The sequence below is a fragment of the Haliotis asinina genome, chromosome 4 (assembly GCF_037392515.1).
Source record: "Haliotis asinina isolate JCU_RB_2024 chromosome 4, JCU_Hal_asi_v2, whole genome shotgun sequence".
In the NCBI taxonomy this organism is placed as follows: Eukaryota; Metazoa; Mollusca; class Gastropoda; order Lepetellida; family Haliotidae; genus Haliotis; species Haliotis asinina.
This window is the reverse complement of record NC_090283.1, coordinates 22,525,862-22,553,806: the sequence shown is the minus strand read 5'-3', so window position 1 is coordinate 22,553,806 and position 27,945 is coordinate 22,525,862. Positions and strand designations below refer to the sequence as shown.

At 40.0% G+C, this 27,945-nt stretch overlaps 1 protein-coding gene across 2 annotated transcripts in view; it reads right to left on the bottom strand.

Moving 5' to 3' along the window:
* Window positions 1-306: 306 nt before the first annotated feature.
* LOC137281390 (uncharacterized) overlaps window positions 307-27,945 on the bottom strand; it is a 73,916-nt gene continuing 46,277 nt past the window's right edge. Inside the window, exons 2-3 of one of the 2 annotated variants that reach the window (XM_067812585.1) lie at window positions 19,010-19,083; window positions 307-1,850 (exon numbers count right to left, since the gene is read on the bottom strand). In XM_067812585.1, the coding sequence (XP_067668686.1) occupies window positions 1,627-1,850; window positions 19,010-19,079 (294 nt within the window). In that variant the 5' untranslated portion in view covers window positions 19,080-19,083 and the 3' untranslated portion in view covers window positions 307-1,626. Of the gene's footprint in view, window positions 1,851-13,164; window positions 14,228-19,009; window positions 19,084-27,945 lie in introns of those variants that run through there. The other variant, XM_067812586.1, reaches the window with a different exon arrangement.

Below are 27,945 nucleotides of genomic sequence, written 5' to 3'. Positions count from 1 at the left end.
GTGGTTTGGATATGTCTGACTACTGCTTTAAACAGCATTTCGCTTACGTATTCTCTTCCCCTTTCCCTGTAAATAAACGATATTATATAGACGCTTGCTGACTTGGCGGGCATTTCATTGTATCCAAGTGTTGTAGATAGATGCTCATGCTTTTGGTCACTGTATTGTATGGTCCAGAACGATAAGCCAACAAGCTCTTGAGTCTCACCTCCGATCAGTTCCGTCACAAGCACAGGTTCCTGGGAACCAATTTTTCAGTCACCACAGGTACTGTTACGTGATCGAAACAAAACATCAAGACCAATCAACATATATCAACGTCTTTATTGCAATAGTTTAAAGAACAATAAAATAAAAACAGGACAAACCATCTAGATCAGGGAACCGTTAATATCAAAATAGCCAGTAAGCAAAATAACAACTCTCCAATATTATATATTGCAAAAACCATTCCAGCTTTTGGAGCATGTTGCTGGGGACAACGGGAAGGATAAAACAGGTACACCGAAGAATCTTTTGACTGGAAGATTTAGGGATCTGTAACCGTTACTGATGACGTCAAATAAAACCTAACACCTAAATCGGTTTTGTGTTTTGGGAGAAATATGGAGGAAGAAGAGGAACTATTTAGTACTTACAAGTACATAAGACATCAATTTGATATGAAGATTATACAGCTTATGGTCTTTCTTCTCTTACGGTGGTGTGAGGGAATTAATGTTGCGCCGTTTTGGCCCATATTCTAGCAATCTCACGGCAGGGAACACCAGAAAGAGGTTTCAAATAATGTTCCCATGTGGTGAGTCGAACCTGGGTCTTTGGCGTGATGAGCGAAAGCCTTAATCACGAGGCTACTCCACCGCAGCCTCTTACCGTGGTGTTTCCTCTAAAACACATAAATGACACTTATTCATGTGTATCCTATATAAATATCACATAAAAAGGTTAAGGAAGTTAAGGAACCCGGATTCCATGTGGTCACTATAGCTGCAGGTTTGTAAGCAAATGTTTACTCACAAAACTAACCAGCAAATTATGTCCGGTGTACAGTTAAAATTGTTGTGTCGAATTTAAAGGAGACTTTGTAATTACATGACTTAACCTATGTTCAACAAAACCGGGAAATGCTGGCTAAAATAGGAACAGGTACGGACCCAGTTTTACATCGAGACAACCGCACCTTCGACACAACAGTATTTGTCTGGATATTTGACTGACAGAATGGTCTACGGTTTATTCTTAAAAAAAACATTGTTAATTGTTAAATGTAAAAAGAAAATGACCTCTGTTGATTTTTTTAAATACGTGTTTGTTTTCGTGATGATCATCCCGATATGTCGGATACGGTCACGAAGAACACATTCAGAACACACTCGACCACCATCCACCGTTCATGAAGAAGTCCTCTCAGACAGTTTAGTTGACGTGACTTGCAATGTAAGAAAAATGCACCTTTACACAGTACATTCTTGTTGAAAGATATTAAAAAGAATCCCAGACGGGTTCACCGTCAAATTACGAACATGGCGTTGCTGATCCCTTCGCCGAGTTCCAAGACAAGTAATCGGACTACAAAACCGAGATGTGCCGAATGTCTTGGTGAAGCGTAATGGCGCTTAACAGTTCCTATTTCTTCGATACAATATCGCCATCCAGATCGATCCCTGTTATTTTGTCTTCATCATCCAGTCGCATCTCTATCGTGCCGATGTCCTTCAGTGGGTCCTTTCCGGGTTTGCAGAATTCCAGGAAGACGTATTTAGGTTCGTTGTCGTCCTTTTGGATGACGTACTTGAAGGTGCATTTGGGGTCTTCCTTGTGCTGCCTCATCACTCGGTACTCAACGAAACCTGCAACAAGTGAAAAACTGGATTAATTGGATTGGATTTACGCATCTGTTGGAAATAGGCCCGCTGAAAGGATATGATTGTAATTGTAGGGAGGGAACTCGTTTGGGGGTTCTCTATTAGCTTTCATCCCAGCTGTCTTAAAACAAAATTTCATGGTCTGTTATTGTTGATAACACAGTGATATATTACATCTACAGGCTGTCCGATTCAAAATGATACCGATGATTTACAATCCAACACAAAAATAAATAGACATGAAAGAATCAAACCAGTTCGGGAATGATGGCAGCTTCTTAAACAATTTTATTTTTGTAACAAAATTGGTACACTTTCCTTTCAGAGTTGGTCTGTTGTTTTATTACTCTGCGCGTTGATTTGATTCTTTTATATCTATTTGCTTCTGTTACATTGCTCTTGATCGTTAATATTCTGTCTCGAACGGAGTGCAACGTCAACCCTATGATCCAAAGGCGGAACTCTTCTAGTTGAAATAGTAGAAGGTTAAAAAAAGATCAATAATGCAGTATTTGTTTGTAATGTTGTGTTGCATCGTTAAAGGTGAGTGAGTTTAGTTTTACGCCGCACTCAGCAACATTTCAGCTATATGGCAGCGGTTTGTAAATAATCGAGTCTGGACCAGACAATCCAGTGATCAACAACATGAGCATCGATCTGTACCACTGGTAACCGATGACATGTGTCAACCAAGTCAGCGAGCCTGACCACCCGATACCGTTAGTCGCCTCTTACGGCGAGGATAGTCGTATGATATGGGTTGCTGAAGGCCTATTCTAACCCGGGACCTTCATGGGTCTCGTTAAAGGTAATGTGGATATGAGTACATGACCATTAAATTTCATCATATTATTACTATTCTTGAAATATATATGTCAGTAAATATGGCCATAATTTCTTTAGTATTTCCCAGCTCGTCCATGTATGGCACTGACCTCAAAACCCTTGTCCATGTCGGGTGTCAGCAGCCGTGATATTGCTGACACATTGTCAAAGGCGGTGTGAAAACACACTCACTCACTCACAAATTCAATACCCTTGAGAACCGGTGTGACCGGAAATAAATATTTATCCGGCTATTCACGCCAAGCTGTGATGGAAGTCGCTAACATAAACATATATTGCAAACGCAAAACTACAATACACATTGGTTGACTGGGTAAAACACAGACATGTACGCTTCAAACGTAGTTAAGCACCATAATTTCAAATTCTCAAATCACAAATGTGGCGGATATCCCCCAATTTAATCATCAGAGACAAAAGTGTTGTCCGTTGCAGTTACTTGTAAATAGTTATGTCAAGTGTTTCCGTTTTTAGGTTTTCTTTTGAGGTGGCAAATTGACTTGCCTTTGCACGTGTCGTGATGGGTGCCAACGGCGGAATAGGGATTGCTCGCTTTTTCGCAGACAGCTGCAGACCCGTGCCAGTTCTGTTGGGCCACCTGACGTAATTTCCATAGACTTACATGTTAATTTAGTGTGCCATAAATATGAATTAGATTTTCGTAAGATCCAAGTCAAATTCCGCACATTTCTGCGAAATAATCTTACCTTCAATCACATAGTTCTTGTTTAATTTTCGGTTGCCTAATTTCGAATGGTAATAGATTATTCAATGCATGTACAGTGCCAAGATAAATATTATGTTATTTGTTAAATAGTGATCAAAAACTGAACTGGTATTATATGGGCAGAGCAGAGGTGATTGTACATTTGCCTGTCAAATTTGACAAAGACCCATCGTAAACTCGCAGCATGAAAGTTATTTATGCTACACTGAAATAACATGCAAGTATATCGAAATGACGTCAAGTGGCCCGGCATAACTGGCACGGGTGTGTAGTTTCATCACCACCGATAATGATGCACGAACAATAATGATATTGTCGGTATTGTACTCTGACTCCTCCTATCGTAAGATAATTCTAACAGTCATAGAGAGATCAGTCGCTTTTTATTCCATGGATAGACATGGACATGAGAATGGAATCATGGAGACCAGGGCTTCCTGCAATATTTTATTAAATGTCCACAGTTATCTGAATTTTAAACACACATGTACAATTTTAGTTTAATCCAGGTTTGTTTATTCTGTCACCTTTTGAATTAATGCCAAGTGTGATACAAAGCTTGTCTTGCATTGATATATGAAATATACCCAAGACAATTTTCGGTCGGTTGCAAATTGCACGGTTTTTAACGTTTTATCACCCTTTTTTCTTCAGTATTGAGAGGAATAATTCGCCACATGAATGGACTGGATCTGTTGTCATGTGCTGGCAGTGCCCAGCGTCTACTTTCACGTGACACATGTTTGGATGAACATTGGTGTCAATCACAACAATATACCGATACTCCTAAACAAAGACCCGTAGATTTTTCAGCTTGACATGAACTACTGCTAGACACATATTAGATGATCCTGCGCACTAAAGACATTTGTGACAAGAGAGGCGGTACAACGAATTGGGCGAGTACACTTGGCTGCTACAGGTAGCTTGACGATTATGCACGTGCAATACATGCTAGCCGTGACATGTAATCAACACCGCTACTGATTAACACCTGTCTCGTTACTGTGTAACACCTGTCTCGCTACTGTTTTACACCTGTCACAATACTGTTAAACAGATTTCAGTTGTAGTAAAAAATGTCCAAGTTAGGAAAACATGGGCAAATAGTTCATTCTCAGGCAAGGGAGATAGCACACAATTTTATCATGTATATGGACAAAAATTGTGCAACCAAAGCAGATTCTCTTTTACAAAGTAGCCTTGCTACTGGACTCTCAACGGCAACTTTAAAGCGTATTAAGGCAGAAGGTTGTAGGAGTGCGAGTGGACCTACATTATCAGCCCCACGAAGTTGCGCAAACCCAAAACTTGCAGTTACAAACTTGATGATTTCGACCGGTGTGCAGTCCGTCAATTTGTACAAAGTTTATATGGCGTAAAAAGACAACTACCCACTCTGGATACGATACGATGTATGATATGGCAAAGTGCCAGTTGAACTACAAGGGTTCTAAGGAAAGTTTGCGAACAAATCTCAAAGACATGGGGTTTAGGTGGCGAAAAACGCAGTCAAACCGTAAACTTTTAATGGAACGTAAAGACATTGTTTCCAAGCGTTTGCAATACTTGCGTGCAATAAAGAAATACAGAGAAGAAAATAGAACACTCATCTTTATCGATGAAACATGGTTGCATGTATACCACATTGTCCCAAAGTGTTGGCAACATGAGGGTAAAGTTGTAATAAATGGGGTTCAACCTCCGTCTGGCACCGGACCTCGGCTTATTGTAGTTCGTGCAGGGGGGTGAAAACGGTTTTGTTCCAAATGCTTTGCTTGTTTTTGATTAAAAACTCAAATCAGCAGACTATCATGACGAGATGAACTTTGATGACGCTTCCAAATGGCTCCAGGAAAAGTTGATCCCAAACCTTCCACTGCACTCTGTCATCGTTATGGATAATGCACCATATCATAGCAAGCAAGTGGACAAATGTCCGACATTCGCCAACAGAAAAGATGACATAAAAGCGTGGCTACAAAGGCATAATATCTCATTTGATGAGAAAATGCATAAAGCCGAACTATTGTTTCTTGCAAAATCCAACAAATCGGGCCCTGTCTACAGAGTAGACACGATGTTGAAGCAACATGGTCATGATGTACTACTTCTCCCTCCATACCACGCAGAACTAAACCCGATTGAGTTAATTTGGGCAAATGTGAAAAATTATGTCGCTTCACAAAACTTGCAGTTCACAAAAAGTTCCTTAAGAGTTGCCATAAATGAACGGATGTCTACAATCGGTGCAAAAGAATGGTCGGAATGTTGTAAACATGTTAAACAATTGAAGATGGTTACTGGCAACGCGAAATCGCAGGAGAAAGGGAAATTGACAGACTAGTCATTGACTGAGGACTTGCAAATGATTCAGACACCGAGACTGATTCAGAGAGTGATAATTAAAGCATAAATCAGTAAGTTCGCCTAATTTTCCAGCATTGTTGTGTCTTGTATAATAACTGACACATACTATATCAGGTTTTTACTGTTCCCATACTTTGTCATAAAAAAGAGTAAACTTTGGTGAGTTGTCTGTATTTTATATTTTTTTAGTCACTGATAAATCTACCGAGTCTGGTACTGAGTAATCCCCAAACCGACAAATTTGTGTACAAAGATATTTCTCACTGACTTATCAATGTCAAAAGGTATTTTCAGTTTTCTGTACACAATTTTGGTGACCATAATATAAATATGACAGAAATTTGGAAATATTGTTTGAATACTAATCATTTCTCTGGAACCGGTTATATAAATTTCCGAGACATGTATTCCCGGTCGATCACCAGCGGAATTATGGACGAAAATCAGCCCGTACAGAGACATAGGAACAAAATTATGGGATAAAATATTTCCCCCTGGCTACTCTGATTTAGCCACCACCATTCAGTAACAGATAACTTTTATCATATTAAAATGTTAAATGAAACACAATTAACTATATGTAGTTATTATCTATTTAATATTTAGCAGACGAAAAGTCAACTTTACCTATTAAAACAACACCGCATATTCCTTCGAATGATAAAACTGCAATTTCAGGCATAAGATACTGATATTCCAAGCTAACCTTTAGTTAAGACGAAGACAAATAGATGCTTGGGGCATTGACAAGCATTTTAGATATTCAGCAGTTTTGTTACAAAATACCCAGGAAAATGTCATTTGCTTCGTGAAATGGATCGGTGGTCCTAAACATATTTGCTCAGTATATTGTGTTGATTCAATTCGTTTTCCCAAATCTAGTGTGCTATAACAATTCATGCGTGAAACGCACGGGGAAAATGAACTTCTCGATATTTATCAGACAACCCGTCTCTCTCTTGTTTCAAGTGGATCGTTCTGTGGGGCGTTCCCAAGTATGCAAATTGGGGTCATTTGTGAAGTCGTGGATCATCATGTATGTGTTTACCAGTTTACCCAGGAGGTCCATTGGCATAAAAGTTTACTTCGTTAAATTAGAGAGCAGAGAACGATTTTATTCTATTTCGAACTACAATCATTTACACAAGAAATGTCTGCATTTTGAAAGTTAGATGCTGTGGAAGACAGCACAAGTTTTCTATGTACACGAAGTACGATTCACTACTTGTCAGTTCTTCAAATGTGAATTATTGGAAGGGAATATGTGCATGAGCCCTGTTGTTTTTATCGATCCCAATCGATGTCAATCACTGGGTATTTCACTCGATTATTATACTCTTCAAAGAAAGTAGGGGATCTTTATTTTTTTTATTTAGGATTAAAAATATTTAGGAGAGTTATCGGAATCAGTCAATGTTGATATGATATTATTGAATGCTTTCAGAGTGCATCACCCTTTGCACTTCCTTACAACCATAGTTATTTGGAATGTAGTCGCTTTTGAAAGATGACTGGTGTATGGCATGTAATGTGATTTTCATTTTAAAACAAACGACTAGAAACAAACACTAACTAATGTTTGATGCAAGATGAGTGTCAAAATTAAAGTGATTTCTCGACCTTCTTGAAGAAAAAAATCAAGTATTGGACCCCATGCACATGTATGGGGCAACTGCGTTGTGCACGTGCACATCATGCGTTGTGTTTAGGGGTGGTAACAGAGGGAAATGGCGGTGCGTTTATAAGATGTCTGTCCTTGAAACGTTTGTTACATTTACACTTCCTATCAAAATTGAAAGTTCATTGTCCCCTACGTTTTTAAAGGGTATATTTCACGTGAAATATACAACCATGATTCATGATTTTACAGCAGCTTCATCCGTTTTCATTAACAACTGCATCCTCTTGTTAAAACGTTCCACTAGGTACCATTAACTAGACGGTAAGAGCTCTTGACAGGAGCGGCTCCGGAGTATGGCACGTTTGTATGATTGTGCGACTCTTTCCCCTCACAAGGAAGATGAGTGGCACTAAGACTGAGGCGTTTTTTCGCTGTTTGTTCAGAAGGTTGTACAGCATTGTGACCATAAACCTACAACCGCATCAGTTAAATGATTATATTCTGCTGTAACTGAAAAGTCCTGGGTTAGAATTGCCCGGTAACAACCTCTTTTATTGCAAGAGGCGACAAAGGAGATCTAGTGGTCAGACTCGCTGACCTTTTCAGGCAAGTAACTATGCCCCAAGCACGTGGATTCATTCTCATTAAAACAACAGTTACATTTTATTTATTTACTTTTATGGATATTAATATCCATGCCCTATTATTGGAATACATATGTCAAGTCGACGCTGAGTCGACTACTGTCTAACAGTAGTATCGGCTATCAAAACCAAATCACCAGCAAATAACAGAGCAGTACATATTTTCATACAGAACATACAGTGAAAAAGAACATACAGTGCAAAAGAACATAAAGTACAAAAGAACATACAGTGCAAAAGAACATACTGTAATTTAAACCTATTTACCAAGTCAAACGCCTTGCGAAAATCTATAAAAGCAATTATATATATCTTCCCATTTTTACGCTTTAAATACTTCTGAATGATTCTCTAGAGAATAAATATACTGTCCACAGTCGAATGATCTGTTGTATATCCACCATGACATTCTCCAGTTATCTCCGAAGTTCCGAAAAGCACTCCAATCTTTTGTTTGGAACCGAAACAAATATTTTGTTCATTACATTCAGAAGAGAGATCCCCGATAATCATTCTGGTCAGATCTACTACCTTTCTTATGTAGAGGGATAGCAATGCCAGTTGACCACGAATTTGGCCAAAAGCCGGATGAGAGTATCTTGTTGAATAATAATACTAAATATGGAAACATTATATTTCTGAAATTTTGAAAAGCTCTGCGGGAATACCACCATAGCCTAGGGATTCGTTACATGTAAGATGCCTAATAACATTCATTACATCCTGCTGTGTAAAGTCACAAGACAGAATATCACCGTCATTAATACAGTCAACACATGTCATGTTTGTCAATATATGATGTGGCATCCTCTGAGACGCTGCCATCTTCTGGCAACGTTGGGTTTAACATGTCCTTAAAGTATTCAGCCCATGTTGATGGCCTTACACTTTCTTCCCTGGCGCGAGTTGTGGTATATTTTTCACATGTCGCCAAATTGGTGGGCAGACTCTGGAACAAACTGCATCATGAATTGTTTTAGTAATGGAACGTTTATAGCTATCTTGTTCTACAGGTCTGTTTGAACTGAGGTCTAATGTCTTTGTATCTATTTAGATTCTCCTTAAGCAGTTTCTACTTTTCATGTTTAAGAGTCTGACACCTTTGATCAAACCATTCTGGTTGTTGTTTGGGGTTGACGGTTTGGGGATGTCTACATTCCATATCTCGCCCACGGGTTTGCAGAACGCACTGCAGTACAGTGGAAGCTGCCAAAAGCGGCATCTGTCTAATCCGGCAAGTTGTCAACACCAACATAAAGTCTCAGTTCCACCCGTGGCTTGTACATAACATTTGTCAGATTATCAAGATATAACTGTGATATTTTTTATTATTCCATTTGAATTTATTTTGTTACTACGATGAAAATATGTATCATCGGGTCGCATGTCCACATCGACCCGGGATTGTGGTTATAAGTGGGATATAATCCGATTCAGTGCTAGAGATGCTCTTGAAATCCCCCATACAATGTTATAACGTGCTGACATTGCAATGTAGTCCGGTGAGCTACAACCCATAGGACCAATGTATGTATAGTCCCAATCATCTGAAAACCTGCCATTTAGCAGGAACCATTCAAGAGTTTTGCATAAGTCTAATAATTCTCTTCTATAGATATTGACGACAAGGTCCTTACTTTTACGATGTGGGTATAGTGGCGGGCATCAAGTTCCTCCTCGATCGTACATTTTTTCGTCCAAATTACAATCTAACTCAAAAACTAATAAACATAAAATACTCAATGAAACCCTGATCATAATCAAAACATCATACCGACTCTGTGAGGGTTTTGTAGATTTTTTGTCTTAAAAATAAAGTTGTTTAACTAGCTATCATCAAAATAATGACACAGTTCACTATTTGTTACGAGGTGTGAGTGTTGAGAAAGGGACAGTCGGGTGTTGGAGAGGCACGTGCACAAATGCACAAGTTAACCTTTTCTGTGCCGTCTCCATCATTTTTCGCACACCTGGTTATCCAGCGTAATATGTCCTCAGTAATCAGTCTTTGATTGAGTGCCCCAATGACACTGATCGCAGCCCGCGATTTTGGTTTCTCACCCTTCAGCAAGCTTCTTTATCACAGACTAACGTGCATAGAATAGTAGGCTTAGGAGAGACACATTGCAGAGTTGCATCCCTTAGGCGTGTCAGAAAGAACTCAAATTGGTCCAATCCACTCTCGCACGATAATCCAGGTGGGCATACTTTATTGTTGTGTCCTCATCCACGAATGCGTATGATGATAAGGGTGTGGCGGTAGAGGCTGGACAGAGTTTATTGGAGAAGAACTGAGAATAATGACATGGGATAACAGGTGTCACGACATCCTCTAAAGGCGGATGTTTCCCTAACTGTTACCATTTCCTTCAATTGAAGCACTTCACAATCTCGCCTGCAGCACTTTGAGTGCTGATTTTCTTATCTTTTTTCGCATTTTGTGTGAAAACGGATGAAGCTGCAGTAAAATTGTCACAAGATTGCCGACATACTCTACTGGGCGACATGGTAAGGCGGGATAGGGCTGTAGCTGCGTTCACTGAACCTTGCCGTTGTGTTGAATGTGTAAAATTACTTTATCGTTCGAGTAGATTAGGGATTTCTCCATTACATCACAAAAACGGCAAACATGCACACTTTCTGCATGTTATAACTTAGGTGCACCGCTGTTGCAATACACGTAATACTCATGTTAAGAGGCGTGCGTCTGTGGTCAAAGGGTAACACATCTTATCTAAATGAAGTTTCCCTTGAAGGTGTTTATGCACCGTTCTGCGCTAATTAGTGATATAGCCTTATTCTAGCATGTAAATTCTTTTCATTTACGCAAATGTGCTGAAAAAAAAGGAAATCCAACGTTCACACACGAAGTGTATGTGGACAAATACGGATGATTTCATTGTTTAGAGAGGGTAAAAATGGGAAAGGCAGGTGTGTGTTGACAGACTGGAAAGTGTCTCAATGTGAAAACAAGAAGAGGAGGTTTTTGTTGACAGAATGGAGAATGTATGAATTTGGAAAGTATGAAGAGGTGGAGCGTGTTGACAGAATGGAGAGTGTCAGAAAGTGGAAAGCAAGAAGTGGAGGTTTTTGTTGACAGAATGGAGAGTGTCGGAATGGGGAATATGTGAAGTGGAGGTTTTTGTTGACAGAATGGAGAGTGTCGGAATGGGGAATATGTGAAGTGGAGGTTTTTGTTGACAGAATGGAGAGTGTCGGAATGGGGAATATGTGAAGTGGAGGTTTTTGTTGACAGAATGGAGAGCGTCGGAATGGGGAATGTGTGAAGTGGAGGTTTATGTTGACAGAATGGAGAGTGTCGGAATGGGGAATATGTGAAGTGGAGGTTTTTGTTGACAGAATGGAGAGCGTCGGAATGGGGAATATGTGATGTGGAGGTTTATGTTGACAGAATGGAGAGCGTCGGAATGGGGAATGTGTGAAGTGGCGGTTTTTGTTGACAGAATGGAGAGTGTCGGAATGGGGAATATGTGAAGTGGAGGTTTTTGTTGACAGAATGGAGAGTGTCGGAATGGGGAATGTGTGAAGTGGAGGTTTTTATTGACAGAATGGAGAGCGTCGGAATGGGGAATATGTGAAGTGGAGGTTTTTGTTGACAGAATGGAGAGTCTGAAAGACGATGTGATTCACCAAGAAACGAAGAAGAAATTTATTTCTAATCTCACACTATGCTACGAAGAAATGACCAAACGAAGTGCAACATCCAGTTGACATAAATGACAGGCTGTGGAAATTCGTTGCCGGTGTCCCTGATAACATACTATAGCCTGGCTAAGGTGGAGATATACAGCCAGATGAATTATACGTGGGACGTATGGTAAGAACGGTGGTAGACAATCGTTAACTTGGAGACGCAGACTTACAGACAAATGCTGGTACCATTTGTACCACAGCTTTCAACGCTCCCATTATCCCCTCACTTCTGTGCTGTGCTGTCCTAGTAAAGAGCAACTCATTTCAAACAAGTACCTTGGTTTTCCTCGTTATTACGACCTTTGGTCCTAAAAGTACCAACACTTAAATTGTTGTTACAATTTGGGCTATCAACTATTTACTATGAATTGCACTCGTTTTTCCCAGGGGTATGCAGTTTCGAAAGTTGTTATCGACTTAATTCAGATGACAAATATATTTCCCTAAATGAGTGTAATACCTATTATTTCTTCATAGAATGGTGTCAGTCTGGTTTCTCTGTAATTAGGAGGCTCGTCTATTTCGTATCTTTCTGTATATATACTTCAACTGTATATAATTATACTGTGTCTAATACTGGAAGCATAATTATCGAATACTGCATGAATATTGAATATTGGAGGTACACGAAACAGCGTTTGTATATCCACTGCTCTTAGAGTATTGAATATTAGATGTATATCAAAAGTTGGAAGTGTAAAGAATGTCATGTACTCTATGTCAGATCAGATACTCTATGTTTGTCAAACACTGGATATACCCTGTGACAGTTGTAGCCAAGAACTGAAAAACGAAAGCAAATGGCACATGTACGATATTGTTCAATAGGCATGGAAACGAAAGCTTTTCAAGACACAACAAAACACATAATTACACTAAATCAGTTTATTTATAAAATCTAGGTCGCTGCTCTTGAGCGAGATGGTGTGGAACTCATAAACGTTAACAAGCTTCATAAGCATAAGACCTGTGAATGTGTAAAAATATTCGTTACAGGGCTGATAGATGTGCTTTATGGAGACATGGGGAGTTAAGGAAATTTACGAAATTTTCGAAACTAAATATAACATTCAACATAATAGGGATGCAAGTAATTACACAAGTATTCTGTGAAACAAAACAAGATATGCAATTATAACTGGACTGTTTCATATTACCTTTTTCTTATTCACATCTTATCATTTAATTAGTTTAGCATATCTTTCAGAAAATTTCCTTACTTTCGAAAACTCGATAAGATATTTGTTACAACAGGCTTTATTAAACTTCGTTTACTACAATGGATAAATCAACATAATGGATAAATCAGACATTTGGTACTGCACAATGGTTTAAAGTATTTGTTTTACTTTAATGGATACATCATCAGGTCAGACAGTCGGTGCTGCAGATGACACAAACAGACTGTTTTTCAGTGTTGTTGTTCACACAACACGTGATGGTGAATGTTAGTTCCAGCAGCAGTGGGTTCTCGAGTTCTACACGAAACATCCCGTTGGTGCGCTTGTTTTTATGTGAAGCACAATACACACATTTGCACAACTAACATCAAAATATCATCAAACAGAAGAACATGTTCCTGTCTCTCAAGGTGGTTTCGTAATGTCAGGTGGTCGTGTGTTTACATCCCCCTTCTTTCAAAGCTTCATATTATAACCATCAATAACAATGAATTATATTATTATATTATTATTATGTTATTATGTTAACAGATGAATAACGTTTTCGCTGAAAGTCAATCTCACCAGCGGGACTGAGTGTCCAAGTGACAACCAAGTAACGTTTTACAAGTGCTTCATAGTGTTCTGTTTGCCTTAACATTTTGTTAGTGACTTTGGGTTTTAACATAAGCACTTATACCGGTCTCTATGACAGACCATGTATCACTACTGACGTTGAAACCTCTATATATATTTATGAAACAAAACCGCCTTCTGATTTTGCAAAATTATGGACTCCACGTCAATTCCCAAAGCCTAATCGACAAATCGTTCCAGAATGGTAGTCCAAATGCTATTCTAAACTTACTACAGTGGACCTATTTAGCTTTGAATTATGTATATGTAATTATGCATCTTAAGACCATATACCCAATCCAAGTTCCAAAGTACAGACACACGCTCCTCTCCTTCTTACGCGCTGCTTTGACAATCGAGAGAAATTAGCTCCAATACATCTGATGATAGTGAATGTAGCACATTGCACAATGGCCCCTACTTCTTAGCAACAATATCGCCATCGAGGTCGACGCCAAGAACGTGCTTTTCTTCCGCGTCCAGCTTGAGCTCAGCTGTGCCGATATCTTTGAGAGGGTCCATGCCGATCTTGCAGCCAACGAGGTACACAGCCTTAGGATCATCGTCCTCCTGCTGAATGAGGTACTTGAAGGTACCGTATGGGTCCTCCTTGTGCTGCCGCATCACCTTGTACTCTTTGTAACCTGAAACAAGGGGGAGGTAATCATCAGGGAAGGTAACTCAAAGGAAGGGGTGGTAATTCCTCAAAGGGAGGTAAGTGGCTTTGGGAACTGTGTATAGTTGTCTAAACAATGTATATTCACTCAGAGTGAATTAAGTTTTTGCAACGAATTGAATACTAACTGCTTACGATCTTGATTAATATGATCGTTATATTATTTGACTGAACAGTTAGGAAAATCAATCATATAATATAAAAAATAATAGTTACAAAAGAGGCTTGAATTAGTTTGAGATCTTGTAGTCCGTTTTAGATCCAAAATATCATGAATGTTAATGAATGTGTGATATCGTTAAGACACACACTAGTATAGATAGGTAAATGTAAGTAGAATATCAGTACATATATGGTACAGTCTTTCTCAGGGATGCAATCCTTATTAAGATAGCATAATTATGTTCGGGAGGAAGGCAGGAGAGCGGCAATTCGTAGTTAAATTGCATGTAATTCATGTTAGGCTATATTCTTCAGAGTGTCAGATTTATTGAAAGAAGACACTGTAGGTGATTTGGAAGAATGCAGGGTTATTAGTTTGTTAGCATCAAAATTACTTTTTCACGTATTCAGATATAGTTGGGCCAACGATGTACAAAGAGGAAGAAAACTGGGCATTTCACAGGTCGGAAGAAAACATGGAAAGACTGAACTATGCGTCAGAACAGGGTATTCCTCTCCAGTCTCCATTATATTTCATTACTTCCAAAATACATACATGAAAAACAATGAAGCTACGTTTCCAATAAGGTCTTTAATTCTAAAAAGCACAGGCTTTCTTAGCAACTTATATTGTATGTAACACCTCCGAGGTTTTAATATATGGACCTTGAATATCAATTATTACCAACAGGAAGTTTGGAAAAGAACAGAGAGACTGGAGATGTCAAACTTCCCGATAGCTTTTCAATATCGGTTTGATACTGGACAGGCGTATATCTAGTCCATCCTGCACGGCATTATATGTTAGAACTATTTGCAGGAAGACAGGGTCAGATAATAGTGTTCTCTTATAAGTTGTTCACTGGCCCCTCGGGGTCCATGGACTCATGTACCCTCGAGGTTTGTTTATGTTTATGAACAGGGTTTATGAACATAAACAAACCTCGAGGGTACATGAGCCCATGGATTATAAACATAAACAAACCTCGAGGGTACATGAGCCCATGGACCCCGAGGGGCCAGTGAACAACGTATTTATCTTATCGAACACCTGAGTTTTATTTTTTTAACTGTTTGAAGCGCTTCGTTTGAATGCGAGGCGAATTGCCATTTAGCAGACGACACAAGGTAAACCGATTTAGAGTTATCTCCCTTCATCAATTTACAATCGCAAAACATCGGTAATTTCCGTGCTTGATGCGTGATTCAATGTTTTTCGAGATAAAAAAGTACTACCATGAGGTACCAGAAGAATTTGGAATTCCCAGCGGTGTACATTGAAAATAATACATCCCGTTAAGCGGAAGTACATTGAAAATAATAGAATAGCGCTTAGCCAATCAGAAAGCGACATTCATGTGTGAGGTAAGATAATATGCAATATAATGTGGCCAGGACGCTGATAAACACTAAACACTGCTCTGTACTTGAATACTTCTTGCAAAGGGGTATTCTTGCCTCTCTTCCTCAATTGTGGCGTTAATCAACAGAAATTATTTACATAAGATGCTTCATTAATTGTTATAATCACGTAGGATGTAATCTAACACTTGATGAACGATGCTTGGATTTATTAACCGACAGGTGCATGTAGTTTCATTGTTGCATTACCAACCTATTAAACGTGCCAGATTAATATGAATATGAAATTAATATGGACCATATGAACTGCAAGTTAAGCGTTAGGGTTACATGTAGATAGCCTTTAGATTAGATTGTTTTCAGTGTATAAAATATGTTGGTTGTCAGGTGCAATATAAAGTACTAAAATTACATCATTCAATGACCTTTATGCATCGCTGCTACACGCTGTGATATTGCGATAAGAGTTGGATGAGTGAGTTTAGTTTTACGCTGCTTTTCGCGATACATTCCAGGAATATTACACCAGAAATGAGCTTCACATATTGTTGCCATTTGGGGAATCGAACCGGGTCTTCAGCGTGGATGAGCCTTAATCCACTGGGTTAAAGCTAAATTCACTCACTCCTACCCAGTGCCTTGTTGCAATGTATATCCTATTTAACCAACGCGCGTGAACCCAGCGACAGGTTGTTTCTTGATCAGAAAACGTATCGAGTAACATCCGTAATCCAAGAAAACATCGTTTGTTTAACATTAAAAATGACGCAGAACTCTACGTACATGTACAAGCTCTTGTTCACGGAAGAATTTTCAGTGCTGAATGTAGGTGCCCTCATTTAAACTGAAACAGGCAGATGCGAGAACCTCCCTGTCTCTCAAAGGATTTATTTGTGCAATAACATTTAAAGTCAAATTATGATCGATTTTTACTGACTTGTTCTGTTTTTGGTGTCTTACGTTTTAATCCTTAGCAAAGTGTTATGTTCATAGTTCAATTGTAGGCAAATTTTACAAAATAATTAGTGTACAAAGCTGGAGCAGCTATGCTTCATAATGTCCAGAGAATATCTCCAAACAAATCTCGCCAATAGATTTTAAGACGAAGATGATATTACATCATCTATATGGATAGTATACAGGTGTATAATATCTTTCACTACCGCTTCTCATGTCGCATGTATTATAATCCGAACTGTGATTTCAATACCTTGATTCACTGGGTGCAGAATAAAATAACAATCTGTTTTTTTAAATCTCGCTACTGAAATACAGCAGCCACCATGTAGATGTGAGGTTACATCTAAGTCATTCACCGATATATACAAAATCCTCTCAATGATAATGCTTGGCCTACCAAATATAATTCAAAACGCTCACTGTATGCACTCCTCCGTAACAAGTATACTAAGCTCCAACAGTGTGTCGTTAACATATAGGTTATTGAATAAGTTGTTATCAATTATTTACCAAAGTCCATCATTCGTCAGTTCAAACAATTGCCTGTCAAATTAAGACAGTTGTTTGCTTCTGAAAATGAAATATACATTAAACCTGAAAACAGACCTGGGATTGCTAAAGGTTTGACATGCACCATGCCACATGCAGTTTGTTTTTTTGTTTCAGGCACCTGCTGCCAGTATGTAGTGTGAGTGAAAATGATGTGAAAAATATAATTAGTGCATAATGGTATAAAGGAGGTCATTGATGATGTCAGATTGTTACAAGAAAACATGTCTTACCGTGTCTGGGTCACCGCGAGCAAACCTCGTCTGTTGATGGATGCCAACTTCATCCAGGCGTTGAAGAAAACATCAGGTATTTGGGAGGTTAAAAATGAGTGCAACTTCTTTTTGTTTCCGACAATCTGCATTTTGGAAGGCTTGACGGTTTGACTGGTATGCTCGTTGTTATGTGTGGTTGATGATCTTGTAGGACGTCATTATGTCGACACGCTTGACATAATATTGTTCGAATATTGTAGTAAATGGGTATGTTATGAATATTTGTGTGCTTGTTGTCTTCAGATATGTTATGCTTTTTGAAAAGCCTTTATTCGTTTTTGATTCGTGCCTCAATGTTGTTGAAACAGCACATACTCATTCATTTTTACCCGTTACCTGTTGACTGCTTCTGGTTCTTTGGAAAACCCTCTTTCTGGAAGTTTTCCCAAATTCCAAATTCTACGTATGTTCACACAACACGCAACTCAGCTGATGCTAGGATGTATAGTAAACTGGGGGCTGTGTATCTAAGAAGGGTTCACTCTGTATGATAGGAGCCAGCATCTTCATGGTAGCTGGGACAATGACTCATGACTAGGAGGGTAAGGGCAAAACTGGATTTGATGGTTAGAGACAACACGTTTTCGAACATCAAGGGTATTGCATCTCCACTGAACTATGATAGACGTCCTGGGCCCGTTTCCTATCACAGCGTCGTAATGGAGGTTGCCATCATATCTCATATCATTAAAACATATTTGATAGGAATTTGTCACGAATTCTCTATCAAGACAAAGCTGTGGCAACAAGAGGGCCCATGGTACCTATTTTCGAAGTAGACATAAAATACCCTTGGTGACCGAGGATGGAGACACGGTATTAGGATATAAGATAGCGATCAATACAGTTACCAAGATAGATGTCAAGACTAGTACTAATACCTGTACCCGTAAGGGATCGAACGTCTCTGCGAGACAAACGAACGCTTTAACCACTAGGCTAGACACCTCGATAGATAGATAGATAGATAGATAGATAGATAGATAGATAGATAGATGTCTCTAACCATCAATAAAACCGTAACTGGGTAATGTGTGGACTGTCTACACTAGAGGTGATGGAAGAGGCGATCATCACATGGAGAACACCACTACATATGCCTTTCCAGGAAGTCAGCATATACACATGTCAATAATAAACTACGCAGACATGTAACAAATGTTACATTCCGTTATGTTTCAAAATGAGATTTATCATATAGAGTAATGCTGAAAATTCCGACTATACGCCTGCAAAGTATAACACTTAGTAGATAGAAAAGCCACAGATTATGACAGGCTACATGACGCAGTGTTCAACTGACTAGCAAGTGCCAGCAATTCTGGAATACTCATCAGTTTTGACTTGACAATAGTAATTGGTTATATGTTCGTATTTTTACTTTTACATTCCAGCATTGCGGCTCACGACGTACCTGTGAAGTACCATTAGTTCATACTCACCATCGCCCTTGGTTGCAACGTCTATAGTCTCCCACTTGTCTGCATCCAAACTGTCGATCAGGGACTCCATGACTCTGCCCGAACACAAATAATCATGAAAATAACGACGAACACTAAAATCATGAATTAGATGATGATGATGATGATGATGATGATGATGATGATGATGAAGACAACGAGGAGGAGGATGGCGACGACGACGACGACGACGACGACGATGATGATGATGATGATACCTGATCAAGGATTATTGCGATCTTTGAAGAGTGAGATTGCGGTAACTTTAAATGGACCCCCGTAGATTTCGGTTGACATATCCCTTTGGATGTCAGTAAGAACTAAGGTGACCTTGTCCCGCAACAGCAGGCAAGGCGAATGCGCTGCCGAGGTACAGGTGAACAACAAGCAGTTGAACTATTGGTACACAACAGCTGTTTGTCCCATCGCAGCACACCTCACAACATATGTTAAACTATGGATGCTTTTCCTTCCTTTGCAAGACTGAATCTGGGAAAAAAAATATAGAAACTCACATCCGTCGTTGAAGAAGTTTGAGTAAGTTCAGCTTTGAGTGAGTGATTTTAGTATTACGCCACTTTTAGCAATTTTACTGCAACACCACGGCACGGGACACCCGACTTGGGTTTAACATGTTGTACCCATGTGGGGATCGAACCTGGGTCTTCAGCGTGACGGGCCAACGTTTCAATCACTAGGCTACCTCTCGCGCTTTGAAGACAATGTATCAGTGTCATGACAACGTAAAGTGTAGTGGAAGTCGTAGACGTTTACCGCTTTGATGAAATCAACAAGGTTGATGAGGTGCTGATTTGGTTGGTAATAGCTATGAAATTTAATCAGACATATAAAATTAGAAAATTAGATAGATTTTCCACCAACTCAATATGGCGAAAAATGCTAAATAATATTCAATGAATATATCAGTGACCCCTCTCTGTGTCCACATCAAGGTTAACCAGAACTATCACTCATTGTTGTCATAAAAAGTAAGGATAAAATGTGTTGCCTTGCTACACACCAGTGTTCCTACGCCAGGGCATCAACCCAAAACAGATTTCTAGCATGACAGATACTATTCCAACTGCTAAACCATCTTGGTTCCCCATGGTCTGATCACAAAGACAGCTTTATTTTCATCCAAGTAACATTCTCATGTTCAGCGAGCGTCATTTGGACTATGCGCATGTTGCTTTGAGAACGAGTAATACCATGTGTAAATAGCATGTTTCCTGCCGTAATGTTGGTGTTTGCATGGAGAATGCTGTGTGTAAATATCTCGGTGGTCACTGTTGAAATAACCGAATACGACGTTGTAATTGATGTATAATGGCAACGCTAACTTGATAACCGTTTGTCAACAACAGGCTGTCATACTATAGCATTTTGCTGATAATTGGTCTGACTAGAAAATACACTCACGGATATAAACACAGCTAGCCTCAGCAGCGCGTACTGTTTCTTCGTAGCAAGCTTACAGTCTCGAGAGGTATTATTGCAGTTATCTTGTAGACTTTAGTGTCTACTTGGCAGAAGGTTCTCCACTAGAGGATGTATTGTTGAGTGTCACATGGTTCCAATTTACGAAAGGATCTTGACCTTCAGAATTCAGTTTTCACCGCATTGGAGGAAAAAGATGGTATATAGGTCGTAAGGCTAGAGATACGGCATGTTTTGTCGGTAATTAAATCAGGTATAACAGGGCAGAGATTCAGAAGTGCGAAAATATGAACATCATCCCGCGATGATTCGAGTCAGAGCTGGTCTTCAGCAACCCATGCTTGTCGTTGGAGGCGACTAACGGGATCACACGCTCTCTGACAGCAAGAGCATCGATCTACGTAACTGGGGTACGATGACATATGTCAACCAAGTCAGCGAGTCTGACCACCCGATCCCATTACTCGGCTATTACAATTTTGGGTTACTGAAGATCAGTTGTAACCCAGATCTTTCCGGGTCTCATTGTATCTAGTAGAGATAATTACTTTTTCTTGTACACGGCAGTCTGGATGCATAATTATTATACTGTTTTTCAAAGTCCTCTGATTTTATGATTATTATAAACACATGGTTGATGCATTCCACACAAACACAATAGCACACGTCAATCACATTTACTTATTAGACACAGGCATGTAGACGTTTTTTCGCAATGTCTTACAAATGATAAGACAGGAAGAAATCAATAAGACAACTGAGGCACGTGCCACACATACTACCATAATGCCGTGTCGTTTGCGCCACTTTGTCATCTGAAAGAAGGACGACACACTTATCATTAACTATGAACAGTAAGTACTGGTATATTACGGACTGTCATAAACATATGACGAGCGTTAGTGTAAATGATAGGCAACGCGTGTGTTGCATTCCTCATTGTCGTTTCGTCAAAAGTTGCATGTAATTAGCTAGATTTGACACTGTTCGATGAGGAAAAAGTGGCGATTTTTATGAGACGTTCTTTGGTGCATCATGCCATTGTTCTCTGCTGAAGTAAGCAGTGATGTTGATGTCATTTTGATTGTTAGTGTTGTAAGAATTGATGGACTGAGTTTAGTTATACACCTCACTCAGTAATATTAAGCCACAGGGCGAATGTGAAGCGGGCAATCCATTGGTCAACAGCATGAGCATCGATCCACACATTTGGGACCCGATGACATGTGTCAAGCAAGTCAGCGAGTCTGACCACCCGATTCAGTTAGTCGCCTCTTACTACAAGCATGGGTTACTGAATGCTAGTTCGAACCCGGGTCTTGAGTCGTAAAGGACCCGGAGGATGAGAACGTGTGATTGACAGTCTGAACACGATTTGAGTGCATACGTCGCATGGTTTATAAATATTAGGAGAGCCTATTCCACCCCAGAAACCATAGCATAGTTTAACCAGCAAGTTTAGTGGGAACATATTTTAAAACGAGTAAAACATTGAAATTGTCACGTTGAAGAATCATTTAATCATGTTTTTAATCTCCACTGAAGAAGCAATTAATCAAGTTTCAAATTCTCCATCTTAACATGATCCGCCATGTTGATATGAGCATTTGAACGCGTGCATTTCCATTGAAATTTCCTGGCACTGTATGCACAATATAATTCGCAACTCCGAGTAAAGCATATCTATTAATGTTGATATTCTCAGTAACAAATGTAACATCTCCAATATTTCCCGGTCGCGGTACCCGGTCGCGGTACCCGGTCGCGGTACCCGGTCGTCGATGTAAGGAAAACGTAAGGACACAAATATCCAAATACACGACCCATCCAAACGCCCCTTCCCCTTCTTGCCACACGGCCACCATACATGCGCACACACAGGCATGTACGCACGCACGCACAGGCGCATGCGCAGCCACACACACACACCCGTCGGTAGGTAAGTACAGTCATTAAGAACACGCCGTTAATCTGAGTTACGTTTACGTTTAGCGAGACGGACTACAAACCTCAGTTACATTCAGGATCTTATCCTCCACATGTGGAGCGCTTGCGTTTTGTCACTGAATCTATCTGACTGAATCATTGCTAAACGCAGCACCAAAACATCCACTGAGCAAACCTTAGAGTCCGTACGTTCCAAAACAGATGTATGTGCGTCATGAGGTGTTTATACTAATCTTTTGACAAATAACAAGCACATATCTTTCCCATCACGACAGTCCGCTTGAACAGCGTTCTTTATCTTTGTCAAAACACTCCGCGCCATCACATCCAAATGCCTGAGCTACTACGTAGTAAAAGGGACATATTCTTGATCGGATAATTCATTCAAGGTATTATTCTGTTTGTCACTGTTTAAAAACTCGTGTTCTGCATCATTACGTCCATATGTCTGAATTGTAGATCATAAAGAACATTCACCGTATTATTCCAAAGTCCCTAAACATCAGCACGAACACGTTGCCGAACCCATGCTTATGTGCCGGTCAACAACGGTACGGGGTCACGTCTTCGAGAACTAAGATTATTTTTATGAGGATGTTCCTCGCACCATTAAATACACACCTCCTGAAGAACGAATATGTCACAAATACCGTTACAACTTTGAAGAGGCGATTTCGCTACAAACAACGTGTTTAAATAGAAATACCCCGGTCCAAATCGTTGGTGAAGCTGGATGTAGTTACAGATGACGTTACAATTTACCGTTTCCACGATCGGAGCTTTTTCGCTAATTCTTCACACATGTCTGATGGTCGGCTGATATTTTCGCACAGAATACTACGCCGACAACCGCGCGATGGAAGACAATGCCTGTCGTCACGGACGTTGTTGTAATTAGTTTAGCCTGGGATATGGTAGTGTTGAAGGGATTGTCTTTCCGAACAGGTTCCGCTATCCCGCTTTTAGCATTTACAGGTCAGGAGGTTTCTTGTGAAGGAATATGACCTGTTTCGTCTCGCTGAGAAACATGGTCCCCATTGTTTCCCTAATTTCCGATTCTCTAAAAAGAGGATGTAAAATGCTACACTAGTCTCTTGGTTATTTGGACAAGGCTTTTTCTTGTGGTTTTTGCTTAGAGATAAACATACAGTGAACGCGGAACATAAGAAGGTGGACTGTGGTGAGTGAGTTTGGTTTTACGCCGCTTTTAGCAATATTCCACCAATATCACGGCGGGGGACATCTGAAATGGGCTTCACACATTGTGCTCATGTAGGGAATGGACACCGGGTCTTCGGCGTAACGACGGAACTCTTTAACAAATCATCTATCCTGCGTTTACTTAACCGCATGCAGTTCTGTTTCATGTTTTCTTTGAACAAGGTAATATTTATGTTAACCGTAACCATGCGTAAAAACAGTAAACATTCTTGTTTGAAATTCCGACGCATGTTACACAATGGCCTATCCACGAGGATTTTGCAACAATTGGCAGTAAAGAAGGTAATCATCATTCTTCTCTTGAAAAGACTAACCTGGAAACGGCAGAGTGCATTTACGTCATAGGAGCCCAATATAGGGTAATCAATCATTTAAAAGTGGAAACGCCTTGACTCAGGTTAAAACCGAATGAGCAGGTTCCTCGCCCGTGAATGCTGCAAGCTGTTGAGAAATTGTAGCCATGAAATTGAAACCCGGTAGAATACATTTACACATTAGATACATCACAAATATACCATCGTCTATTTGATCCCTAAAAGTACGCAATTTGATACCTCAAAACATATTATGCTCTATTTGATACCTAAAAAATATACCATGTGCTATTTGATGACTGACAATTATACCATGTGTTTTTGATACGTAAAAATGTATAATGTGCTATTTGATGTGTCACAAATATGTCATGTGCTAAGTTAAGGAGTAGTGGGCTAGCCTAGTGGATAAAGCGTCCCCTCGTTACGTCGAAAACCAGGGGTCGATTCCCCTCATGGGTACAATGTGTGACGCCCATTGTCTGGTGTAGCCCGAAGTGATGTTTGCTAGAATATTGCTACAAGCGTCGCAGAAGATCTCAGTTAGTCACTCATTTTTTTAGATTTTAACACAACAGAAAGATGCAGATTGAAGTTTGGTGCAGGGATGATAGCGAAACCATTGGCTGCGTATCATTTTGCAAATACCTGGTGACATCAGTGACCCGGGTGCGAAAACGCGCTACTGCAGATGACCGTGATTCTGCTATTGAGCCCCATATTTGCACTGAATGTGATTATGGTTTCTCTGTACCATCCCTGTAATTAATCTACTTCTGACATGTTCAGACTGGAATTAATTAATAATTTCTTGCCCAATAGATGCGACTCTCTCTGCCCATATATTTACTCGGTTTTCTGGACTTTTCAGTATGGAACTCGTGACAAAATAACATTCTGTTTGGAACACAATATCATTCTGTTTGGATTTACCCAAGGCATATTGCTAGTTGTACAACAGAATTTCCTTTGAACATGGTATAGTTCTGTCGCACCATGGTCTCAATGCTGTTGATGAATTTTCTGTACAATTTTATATTTCCACATGAGGGCTCAGTCAAGGTTGTGTTTTCTTCCTAATATCTTTGAAGATTAACAGGTATAAAACAGCAAACAACGATCCAGCACCTGTTTCTACATGTAAGATTAAGATTCCGAGTTCTCTCCGTCAAGGTTTGACAGATCTTTGTGTTACTAAAATTGTTTCGAGTGCCAAGATTGTTTTCTGTGGAAGTGCCAAGACTGGCTTGAGTATGATGTATAGTCGCATATTTGTCGGTTAAGAAGTTCAACAAACGCAACCCGAGATAAAGTTACAGCTTATTCAAGTTTGCTTTGAAGGTTAAGTAGATCTTGAATGTTACGGAAGTGCGACTGCGGTCTTCGCCACTTTTTGTGAAATTCAATATGTCTCGCAGGCGTGCAGTGAAGTGAAATATGGTTTAACGACGAAATCCATGACACAGCATGTCACGTAGATGCTTAGTGAGGAGAAATATGGTGTAACTATGAAATCCATGATACGACATGCCCTTTTTTAGACGTGAAGTAAGGTGCAATATGGTTTAACTAGATTAATCATCAAGTCACGTTAGATGTGAAGTAAAGCCACAAGTAGTTTAACTATAACAACCACGATGTAACATGTCAGTAAGATGAAAACATATCGGTTTAAATGTTCATGTAAATGTCACATAATGTCAAATGAGGTTCAACTAAAGAAGCTTTTGCTTTAACGTGTTTCCAGGATATCACGTTTGAGATTATTTCTCTACACTAGCGCCGTACATATACGTGCCGAGGTAACTTCTTGGATTTATTGGACTTAGTGCCGGGTGTAATAGTTCCACTCCCTATGAGATACCACCCGGAAGTTTGATAATAATACCCTTTGAGAAACAATATTCCGACTCCTTGTGGACAGGACCTTGTTTTATCCTTTTAACGTCAAACACATGATTGGGTAACCATGTGTTACAGGTCAAACACAGGACTGGGCAACCATGTGTTACAGGTCAAACACAGGACTGGGCAACCATGTGTTACAGGTCAAACACAGGACTGGGCAACCATGTGTTACAGGTCAAACACAGGACTGGGCAACCATGTGTTACAGGTCAAACACAGGACTGGGCAACCATGTGTTACAGGTCAAACACAGGACTGGACAACCATGTGTTACAGGTCAAACACAGGACTGGACAACCATGTGTTACAGGTCAAACACAGGACTGGGCAACCATGTGTTACAGGTCAAACACAAGACTGGGCAACCATGTGTTACAGGTCAAACATGGGACTGGGCAACCATGTGTTACAGGTCTAACACAGGACTGGACAACCATGTGTTACAGGTCAAACACAGAACTGGGTAACCATGTGTTACAGGTCAAACACAGGACTGGGCAACCATGTGTTACAGGTCAAACACAGGACTGGATAACCGTGTGGTACAGTTCAAACATAGCACTGGACAACCATGTGTTACAGGTCAAACACAGGACTGGGCAACCATGTGTTACAGGTCAAACACAGGACTGGGCAACCATGTGTTACAGGTCAAACACAGGACTGGACAACCATGTGTTACAGGTCAAACACAGGACTGGGCAACCATGTGTTACAGGTCAAACACAGGACTGGGCAACCATGTGTTACAGGTCAAACATGGGACTGGGCAACCATGTGTTACAGGTCAAACACAGGACTGGACAACCATGTGTTACAGGTCAAACACAGAACTGGGTAACCATGTGTTACAGGTCAAACACAGGACTGGGCAACCATGTGTTACAGGTCAAACACAGGACTGGATAACCGTGTGGTACAGTTCAAACATAGCACTGGACAACCATGTGTTACAGGTCAAACACAGGACTGGGCAACCATGTGTTACAGGTCAAACACAGGACTGGGCAACCATGTGTTACAGGTCAAACACAGGACTGGGCAACCATGTGTTACAGGTCAAACACAGGACTGGGCAACCATGTGTAACAGGTCAAACACAAGACTGGGCAACCATGTGTTACAGGTCAAACATGGGACTGGGCAACCATGTGTTACAGGTCAAACACAGGACTGGGCAACCATGTGTTACAGGTCAAACACAGGACTGGGCAACCATGTGTTACAGGTCAAACACAGAACTGGGCAACCATGTGTTACAGGTCAAACACAGGACTGGGCAACCATGTGTAACAGGTCAAACACAGGACTGGGTAACCATGTGTTACTGCTCAAACACAGGACTAGGCGACCATATATTACAGGTCAAACACAAGACTTGGCAACCATGTGTTACAGGTCAAACACAGGACTAGGCAACCACGTGTTACATGTCAAACACAAGACTGGGTAACCATGGTAACAATATGTAACTCAATAAACGTAACTCGGTATGACCAAACAAGGGAATCGAACCATGGAATCGGAGGAAATCGCCGCTATCCTCCACACGAAGGAAACAACCATGTTACGAAACATGGGACAGAACTATTCACTTAGATCTGTAGCAACTTATATGTTCTGTGTGAATAGTTTTATGGCCAGGCTAGGGGCTTTGTTACCCTGACGACACGGGGTATGGCTCATAATATCAATCACTTGTTTTTACAAAGGTGGCGGTGATAAAGTTAAAAGATTAATGAAAGATGTTTTATAGGAATACATCAGAGGGCGGAACACTCACAACACTGATTTAACACTGCCTCATTTCCTGCACAGGTTCATGAATCACCTGTTCATATGCATTCACAATTCAGGTTTTTAATCCTGAGATGTTAATTAGATATTCTAAAAAGGACTCTTCAAGAATCGCTGAACAAGACGTTGGCTGCATCCTATCAGTATTGGCACTGAAAAGAGTATTACGTAATAGTTTATGTAATTTTTCGTAAAGGTCGGTAACATCAAAGGCATTTCATTCCACCATCTTCCCACGCCCAGTAATGATCTTCCTGTATAAGCAGGTAGAAACCAATAAAACATAATCTC